We start from the raw sequence: 9,916 nt of genomic DNA, 5'->3' as shown, positions 1-9,916 counted from the left end.
TTATTTATTTAACCCCTTCAGTGCTCAACCTACTCCCTTCATTTAGTGACACCTGTTGGGCGGATGGGACCGATCTTATTACTGACCTGACCCTGTTGTTCAGGCACACCGGCTATAGGGGGCGCTGTTTGCTTCATTTAAGGAACCTTGTGTAAAATTGGGACGATAAACAAATAAGAAGTTCGTGTGACATGCCAAATGTAAGATAATTGCTAATAACATTAAGCTAAATTAAATCCATTATTTTCTTGTTGTTGTTTTGACATTTGTAAAATAATTCATTCGGTTATTCGAGCGCTATAACAAATAATGGAAAGGTTTTGTGAATGGCTGTTCCGTTCATTAACCAGCAGGCGGCATCATTTCGATCCCCAGTGTGAACTATTATTGCCCCCCCCCCCCCCCCCCCCCACATGATCCCACCTCTCTTTGGGCGAGCTTCATTCTGGAGGAAGACGCACGATGACGGGCAGCATCCAGGGAGTGGAGAGGTTTGACAGTCCGGGAAAAGGTCGAGGTCTCCGGGCCAGCAGAGCGTTTAAAGCCGGGGAGCTGCTGTTTTCCAGCCCCCCGCACTCCTGCGTGCTGTCAGTCAACGGGAGGGGCTCCTACTGCGAGTGCTGCTTCACCAGGTAAGGGGCCGATCACCTGCCGCTGCGTCAGAGCGCGTCGCCTCACTTCAGGTTAGATGTGAAAGTTATCATCAGTTCATCATCAGTGACTAGACGCTGACTAGATGTAACGCAAATAGCACCAGCATTGTGCTTTGGTTATTAGACGGTGGTTCATGTGTATCACATGACCTGCATCCCCCCCCCCCCCCCCCCCACACACACACACACACACACACACACACACATGAATGATTTTTATTTAATCAGGTAAGTTCATTGAGAGCTAATTCTTGTTTACAATAACAACCTTTTTTTGTCCACCTATGTGTCTTTTAATTTATTGTTATTTTGCATCTGTGGAGTAATTTATTTTTATTTTATTGGTATTGTTAAATGTCGATGATTTATGTACGAAGGACTTTCAATGGAAACAAGACCGCAAGGGCTTTTTTGAAACACTACTCTTAGACAGGATATTTGACTGTATTTGTACTGTAATACATGCTATTGTTTGATAATTGTACTGCTCTAACATTCTATCTAATAAATATATTCACAGAACACGAGGCATAGTCTGGTAACACGAATGGCAGGTATGGCCTTGCCTCACACCTGTAGCAGCAGCAGTTGTTCCTGATGGAGGCGACAGCAATAGAAACCAGTCGACCTGTCGAGCTGTGCTGCAGGCGTGTGCGAGTTTAAACAATTTAAGTGATGTGTGAACACAAGAGAATATGTTCTCATTGTCATTCACCAGCATTCATTCGCCGTATACAACAGAAATAATGATGATGATAATAATAATGAGACACTGTATGTCTCGAGTGTGTCAGACAATCACTCTTGCAGCAGCGCTTTATGTCTTTACAGATTGCGTGAAAGCAGCACTTTTATTCATTTTTAGATTATGTATTTACTCAGAAGCATCTGTAATTTGTGCTTTTGATCAATGAAGCGAGATTAGAGCTGTGAGAGACGTGGACGGCGCCTTGCTTTCAAAGTCAGAGACTGCCCCCTCTGGGTGAATCCAGGAGAAGCCTCGAAGTCCCATGCGGTCCTCGACAACACGCCCATAGAGGGTGAAACACCTCTGAGAGTTCAAGCCTGTGCTTTACATCAGGTGGTTGTGACCCCCCCCCCCCCCCCCTCACCAACCAGCAGTAAGCCTTTTTAAAAAGATTTATTTGGACGTACTGACTTCTTTACAGTTTCTATGGGGTAATAACGACAGCTGGTCCTCCGTAAGGTCAGCTCTATTAATACCACAGAATGTTTTAAAGCCCTTCGTCGCTATCGGTTACAGCTGCGGCTCCTCGACTCCGAAGGATGTTTAACTGTCGGGTGGACTCCCAGGCAACCAGACACGGTGGTGGACACTCACCTATCTGCTGACACCGTGTCTGGTGTTGGAGTGTTGTTTGCTTGTGTGCCTAGAAAACCAAATTATAAAAAAAAAAAAAAAGGTTGAGTGTGGCTCTTTTAGGAAATACGTTGTTTGATGTTCATCTAATATTTTATGTCGTTTATAGGAAACAAGGTTTGGCGAGATGTGGGAAGTGCAAGAAAGCCTTCTACTGCAATGTGAAATGCCAGGTAAGGGGGGTGGGGGTGGGGGTGGGGGGGGTGACTGGTTGAATGATAATGAGCACAGTGTGAGGTGATGTGGGGGCATATAGAGATTCACTGAGTCATATTTGTTCTGCTGGGGCTGATTATAAAGTGTTTAGTTATTTTACTCCATTTAAATCCAATAATTCTGGTTTCTCGTGTAAAAATCTCAACACAGTGCATTGATAGACTTTCAATGTATTTTGATCTGGGGGGCGGGTGGGGGGTGGGGGGGTTCTGTGCTTATTCTTACATATACTTTTATTTTATTTAACTCCAGAGGTGCTGCATGTAAGAAATGTGTGACAAACATTGTAATTGTTGAAGGTAAAGACGATCCTGAGCGATGATTTGTCGAAGAAGAACAGAGGGGAAAGTTTATTTTTGTGATAATGTTCTGGCAAAAATGTTAAAAAAAAACAGTTAGTGTGTGCTAAAAACATCACCCCACCGGTTACCATGGTAGCGTGCAGCTGCGCTTTTGCCCGCTATTAATGTAATTTCAGTTTCATTTTCAGAGGCGTTTCTGACAGAGCTGTTAGAGACAGAAAAGAGGGACGCTGTCCTGCAGCATCCGTTTGCTATTTTGACTAAAGACAGCCACAGATATTTCATATAAGTATTTGGGAACTGCGTTAACTCGTGGAAGAAGGCTGTAATATGTGACCTTTAAATCATTCTGCATCATGGTGGTGCATAGAAAGCGGACTGGGCCATGCACAAGCTGGAGTGCTCAGCAATGACTGCTTTCGGAGAGAAATGGTGCCCGTCAGAGATGTCCCGCCTGGTGGCTCGGATCCTTGCCAAGAAGGTCGGACCCCTAAAAAAAAAAAGACAAAGTGTCCATTTGGAATGTCTGGAACACTTTGTGGTTTATGCAAATAGTTTTTTTTTGCTTGTTTTCCCATAGAAAACTCAGAAAGAATGTTGCGCCTCTGAGAGGATCTTGCTAATAGGAGACATGGAATCACGTGAGTTGTTGGTCCTTTAACACAAAGGTATAAAAGCACATGTTATTTTGGTTTGTGATTTGATTTGATCACATGGTAACAATGTGTTCCTACCTGAGCACACAGAGAGTGATGAAGGTAGGAGTGCTGTCTCGCGTTAGAGACTTTCCATGCCGTTGTATGTCTCCTGTTTTTAGAAACCGAATGTTAAATCTCTTCAAAATAAAATAGGTGAAGCAGGTTTGCAGTACGATTCAACTTAAACATAAATCGTGAGTATTTTACTCCAAATAAGCATCAACTAGCAGCAAGACGTTGCAAGTTCACCCACGCGGTCACTTGCAGATAAGATATCTTACACATGACGGCATGCATCCTTCATTTTGGCAAAGGTCATACACCCGGGGGGGGTCCAGCATGTCCTTCCTTGTCTTAATTTTAGTATGGAATAAATCTGGAATAAAGACTGCTGTTGTTTGGTGAATACGATCTTCTGGTCTTCCACTAACAGACGTGGACGACCTAGATAATGAGAGACGGGAGATGCGTGAGGCAGACGTTGCCGGATTGCATCGTTTTTACTCCAAACACTTGGATCTGCCTGACCATAAAGACCAGCTCACACTGTTTTCCCAGGTACTGCTTGCGCACACACAGAGAGACACCTTTTCTCCTGTCCTCTTAGATTTGTGCTGCCAATACCAACTATTTGCATGTCCTTGAACGTCTCGTGGAAAGAGAACCTACTAAATAGGAATATGATGTGCTTGAATTGATTGGTGACCCTGTCCTCTGTCCTCTTAACACCAGGTTGCCTGTAATGGTTTCACTGTAGAGGATGACGAGCTGTCCCATCTGGGTACGGCCATCTACCCAGAGTAAGAGGAGAACCTCACACGGGACCGAAAACAACACTAGTCTACACACAGAGTAGTTCCTTCTTCACTCTCACAACCTTTCTCTCTATGTCTCTGCTTTTGGTCTCTTTTTGGATATGTGTATGCAGTTTCTTCATTTTATTTGGGGAAAACACGCACACATAAGAAGGACAGATAGTATGAACAGATGATAAAAAAAAGAACAATAGGCAAATGTCAAATATTACAGCCCAGGTCGGGGCCGTTAAATTTAAAACTGGCCGGGTGAAAATGGATTTGCCTGCTCAGCTTATTGCAATCCATGTATTTCAGTCAAATGCACATGTGCACACATTAGAGGTGTTGAATGTGCGGTCGTAGAATAGAGATAATACTTAGAATAAATCAGATTGATACTGTGAAACACTCCCAGCAGTAATGTTCTGCCACTGCAGGAAAAGTTGTCCATGTTTTTGTAACTTCAGGCTGGATTATTGAAATTCATTACTGTCCAGTTTCCCCAATTAAACATCTTCAGCTGATCCAGAACGCAGCAGGACAGGAACCAGACTGAGAGAACACATTTCCACTGTTCTGGCGTCTCTGCATTGGCTTCCTGTTAGAGCACGAATTGAATATAAAATCCTTCTGCTCACTTTTAAAGCCCTCAACAGCCAGGCCCCTCCTTACCTCACAGAGCTCATTATGCCATATTGCCCCACAGGGGCCCCGTGGTCCAAAATTACTGTCTCTCAGTCTGCAGGTCCTTCTATCCGTGGCGTTGCAGAACCTGGACCTGTGGCTGTCGAACCTGATTTCCTATTGATAGCATTAGCATTTATAGTTTTATAGAGCAGCTCTTTACTCAGTATCTTGTTCAGCAGCATATAAGTCACGTTATGTTTTCGTCTGCTCCTGAGCTGTCTCTCCATCACTCTCTATCCATCGCTTTGTTTTTGACTCTCCTCCTACCTGTCCTTGTCTCCGTCTCTGTCATTGTCTCTCTCTCTCTCTCTCTTTCTCTCTCCTTCTCAACCCAGTCGGTCAAGATAAATGGCCGCCCACTATGAGTCTTAGGTTCTGTCCAAGGTTTCTGCCTAATAAAAGGACGTTTTTCCTTGCCTCCATCTCCTTGCTCTCGTGGGTCAAGTTTGCTTCCGTCTTTCCCTGCAGGTCTTTCCCTGCTACACCTGTAAAGGGCTTTGAGATACTTTCTATTATAATCTGACACTATATAAATATCAATTCATTGAATTGAACTGTGGGTCTTGTGGATTTTTATTCTCATTTCTGTCTGTCCCTCTACAGTGTGGCTCTAATAAACCACAGCTGTCTTCCCAGCGTCATCGTCACGTATGACGGGACGTCGGCTGAAGTTCGGGCGGTGCAGGACATGAAGCCTGGAGATGAAGTGAGGAAAGATGACAGCTGCCATTAGAGGGGGTTGGGTCTTGTTCAGTTTTGTTTTTTACCCTGTGTGTGTTAGATGAGCATTTCTTTATTTTCATCTTCCAGTGACACAAAGAAATGAGTGAAGTAAATACATATCAAGATGATTTGCTTATCACACATCCTTCACAATATTTCAAATAATCATGCACATATTAACCCAAAAAGATGCAGAAAAGGTAGTCCATGCTTTTGTAACCTCAGGCTGGAATTCATTACTGTCCGGCTGCCCCAACAACTCTATTATACATCTCCAGCTGATCCAGAACGCAGCAGCTCGTGTTCTGAACGGAACCAGACTGAGGGAACACATTTCTCCTGTTCTGGCGTCTCTGCATTGGCTTCCTGTTAGAGAACAAATTGAATATAAAATCATCATTCTGCTCACTTTTAAAGCCCTCAACAGCCAGGCCCCTCCTTACCTTACAGAGCCCATAATGCCATATTGTTCCACTAGGGCCCCGCGGTCCCAAAATGCCGGCCTGCTGTTGGTTCCAAAAATGTCTAAATATCTCTTCACCTATATAGAAAGTGAAGAACCAGATTTTCAAATCTGGAAGCAGCCGTGACGAAATACCTTTCAGCTTTGTAACATTGGAAAGCCTGGAAGACCTTAGGCCCGTTAGGATTTCAGACTGAACGAATGTAGAGGCGTTTGCATGAGTGCATCATCGCTGCTGATTTACAATACGAGGTCTTTGGCGTTTCGTATCTGATGGCAAATAGAGAGATGAAGGAAGGGGAGAGTGAATTATTCAGGCATCTCATTTGCAATGCTGGTTTTTCAATCTCTAGCTACTCATCAGCTACATAGACCCCCTCTATCCAACAGAAGACCGCAACAACCGGCTGAGAGAGTCCTACTACTTCACCTGTGGGTGCCAGGAATGCAGAAGCAAGTCCATGGTGAGATGCAAAGACAAACTTGGTGGGCGACCATAGACAGGGACCGTTTTCTGTGAACCATTACTGAGAAGGATTATGTTACATACATTTAGAAACTGATCTTCCCGCTCATGGTTCCTGTCTTCACCTCCAGGACAAGACAAAGTTGAAACTACGCAAGAAGAGTGAACCCACTGAGCCGCAGGTCATCAACAGCATGTTGCAGTATGCCAAGAAAACCATCACAGAGTTCCGAGCTCTCAAGCACATCAAAAATATCCTTTACTGTTACGAAGCAGCACTATGCCATGAATCTGTGACTGAATAGTGGAGTCAAATCATGCATCTTTATTTATTAACGTCTGATGACGTGATCCAGAGGCCTTTGACGCCGTCTTGACTCGGTTGCACCCCCCAGTGAGCTGATGGAGATGTGCGAGCAGAGCTTGGAGGAGATGGGAGCCGTGTTCGACGACTCCAACGTGTACATGCTCCACGTGATGTATCAGGCCATGGGGATTTGTCTCTACATGCAAGACTCAGAGGGAGCCATCCGATACGGGGAGAAGATCGTTCAGCATTACAGGTGCTGAGAAAGGCTCGAACCCTGAACACACAAAGCGATCATGTTAGAGTCGGTCTTTAGGCCAGAGATGATGGAGCCCAGCTTTTACTATCTGCTTCTTATGGATTGTATATTATAGGAAATGTAGGTTCCAGTATTCTCGGTGTTTATTTTTTACTTTAAACTGAAAGTCAAGTCAGATTTACCCGAACTTTGAAAGCATTATGTGGAATGTTTTTCCTACTATCTTTATGATTACAGTCAACGATAGGATTGTTGTGATATCAGCAACGTGTTCCTTCATCATGTTTATCTTATCTTATCTTATCTTATCTGTGTGTTTGTCTCTGTCCTGCAGCAAGCTATATCCGCCCCACTCTTTGAATGTGTCCTCCCTGCTCCTGAAGTTGGGCAGGTTGTACATGGAGCTGGACAGACACGCAGCTGGCATCAAGGCTCTCCAGAAGGTCAAATTAACATCAGCATCCACTCTTACAAAGAAATAGATGCCAAGCACTTTTAACTCTTTCAGAGCCAGACATTTTCAGCTCAGCTATATGCTGAGTGCTCCAGTATTCGCCCGTGTTGCCCGATTTTCCAATCCCCACAGAATATTCTTTACTTTGACTCAGCAAACATATCAAACGAAAAATCAAAGTATCTTCTTTCATTAGGAAAAGAAAGTGTGTTCCTAGTTTTCTGACTTCTAAAAATAAGTAATTTAATAACTTCAACCAAGAAAAATATGAAAAATAAGTTGGCAAAAATTGCATGCGATTGCATAAATATGGATAAATATGTTTCAGTATCATAGTTTTCAGCACAGATAACGGGACAGGTCAGTTGGAAACAAAAAGTAAACCTAGAAATCGTGTTTGTTCTTGAATGACGTAAAACATTCACCCCCGTGTTGGTGTGTGTTTTTACAGGCAGAGGCCATAATGGAGGTGACTCATGGAAAGAATCACTTCTACCTGATCAAGCTGCGTGAAGAGATGAAAAGCAAGTGAGGAGAAATAAAAGGAATGGTGCAACCGACCGATCCTGTGGCCTGCACACTCATTTGACCAGGAGCTCCACGGAAAAGAAGGGACTTTAGTTTTTACAGAAATAATTCTAAAATATGATTTTTGCACATGGATCAGGATGTGAATCATTTTTAAAATATGAGTAAATGTGATTGTGTTTCATTTGTTTTGTTGTGTGACCGACCTGTGAGCTGCACCCTGTCGTTCATCACAGTAGAGTTATCTTTAGCTGTGTGTGTGTGTGTGCGTGTGTATGTGTGTGTGTGTGGTGGGGGGGGCACAGAAAAAAAAAACAACTTACAATTTGCATTTCATCAGAATAAAGGGGGTAATAAAAATACTTCACTTTTTGAAGGAAAAATGATCAAAACAAACAGAAAATAAGGCTTTATTCCAATATAAGCAAGTAAGACAGCTTCATACATGACAGGGGAGAGAAAAACAAAAGACTTCAAGCACTGGAAATGCATATACAAACATATGTACACATACTTTGAAAGTTATTTGGAAGTTCTGCCAAAAAAAGGGGGGGGGGGGGGATAATTAAATATGAACAAACAGTGGAATGCTGTGGGAGAAAATATTGTCGAAGAAGAGAAGTGCAGAAAACACTTATATGTAAGGAAGCTTATACTTGAGAATATATACATTGAAATATAAAAACATGCATAGTTTATTATGTTGCTGTATTTTGAGGGTACCAAGTCAAAAACTATAAAATACAAATAAGAAAAAGGCTTGTAGAAATCTGTTCTCTCGTGTACAAAAGTTACTCTGGACATGGTTGGCTTTTCAGAAAGATTCAGAGGGGGGGGGGGGGGCATGTTTATTTAAACAACATGGGAGAAAGGGAATTCTTCAGAGAGCGTCCCGGAATATGGGAGCAGAGCAATCTTTAGGGTTTGGATCAGATTATCAGAGACGGCTGCCTTTATTTGGCAAAGTGAGTTGAGTCACATTGATAAACCATCAGCCTCCTCCTACTGCCTCCTTAAGATTTGGGCAACTTGAAAGAAAGGCAAAAAGTTCTGACGACTGAAATCGGACACAAAGATTTTATCTTTGGAGGTTCAACAAAAAAAAAGGATTTTAATTTATGAAACTACCCAGGACCCTGGTATCAGCCAGGTGGCTTCCCACTGTTTCATCTTTAAGGCACAATCATGCAGAATATATTATAATCTACATAAGGACACAAATATATGCTGCATATGCAAACAGAGAAAATAGATTTATACATGATGCCCACTGGATCTTCTAGATTTTGAGACACTAGGTCAGAAATGAGACACATTTGAATCTTTTGAAAGAGGATGTCGATTTCAACATCACGATGGAAGACTTTCTCTCTGGAAAATAGTTAAAATGAACACAAAATACGACAAGAGGAGGAAGGAGGATCCGCGTGTTTATCGGTGATCTGCCCTTCAAAATAAAGGTGACAACCCTAATGGAAATAAATAAAGATATCAGTTCCAATGCGGAAGTTAATATTGCTGTGTTAATCGACACACTTTAAAATAAAGAAACATTTTAGAACAGTGATTGAACAATACTTTTGTTTGGCAAACTTTCAAAGTAGAAAAGCTAAGCGATAATACTGCTGCCACCTACTGCTCGGGAAGCACACTGCCATGGCTAACGGCTGAAGAATGAATGAGAAATGTAGCATGCAATCTCTGTCCAACCTCAGGGCGGGTTTCAAACACACACGGGGGGGGGCACGTTCACACCTGCAGGCAAATCAAGCTGCTCATTCACGTGCCCTGCATGGAGGAAATGCAAAAAAACAGGCATTCTTCAAAGTCTGAGCAAACACCACAAGAGTAGAAAGCAGAATCTTGTGCTTGTGAGTTTCTATACAGGGAAATATGTAAATATTTTCATCTCTTGAGTCGAGTTTGTTTAAAAAAATAAAATAAAATCCACAAGAATTTCCATTAAATAAAATTCAGCATGA

The 9,916-nt window shown here is 42.6% G+C and overlaps 1 protein-coding gene across 1 annotated transcript; it reads left to right on the top strand.

Moving 5' to 3' along the window:
- The first annotated feature begins 451 nt into the window (after positions 1-451).
- On the top strand, positions 452-9,899 carry LOC137909069 (N-lysine methyltransferase SMYD2-like). The gene is made up of 12 exons (XM_068753477.1): positions 452-632; positions 2,144-2,207; positions 2,923-3,033; positions 3,133-3,193; positions 3,684-3,808; positions 3,983-4,050; positions 5,338-5,440; positions 6,274-6,384; positions 6,518-6,638; positions 6,775-6,949; positions 7,287-7,395; positions 7,858-9,899. Exons 1-12 carry the CDS (start codon positions 463-465, stop codon positions 7,936-7,938), a joined length of 1,299 nt encoding a protein of 432 aa, XP_068609578.1. The 5' UTR covers positions 452-462; the 3' UTR covers positions 7,939-9,899.
- The last annotated feature ends 17 nt before the right edge of the window (positions 9,900-9,916 follow it).

Source organism: Brachionichthys hirsutus, chromosome 20 (genome assembly GCF_040956055.1).
Source record: "Brachionichthys hirsutus isolate HB-005 chromosome 20, CSIRO-AGI_Bhir_v1, whole genome shotgun sequence".
Classification (NCBI taxonomy): Eukaryota; Metazoa; Chordata; class Actinopteri; order Lophiiformes; family Brachionichthyidae; genus Brachionichthys; species Brachionichthys hirsutus.
Note: the sequence above shows the minus strand (reverse complement) of the source record. Positions and strands in the feature narration are given on the sequence as shown.

Excerpts from the sequence above, each read along its gene's own strand:
- LOC137909069 (XM_068753477.1), top strand. The coding sequence starts at position 463 with ATGACGGGCAGCATCCAGGGAGTGGAGAGGTTTGACAGTCCGGGAAAA. Across the intron at positions 4,051-5,337 it reads GGTACGGCCATCTACCCAGA|TGTGGCTCTAATAAACCACA; the intron begins GTAAGAGGAGAA and ends GTCCCTCTACAG. Across the intron at positions 6,950-7,286 it reads AAGATCGTTCAGCATTACAG|CAAGCTATATCCGCCCCACT; the intron begins GTGCTGAGAAAG and ends TCTGTCCTGCAG.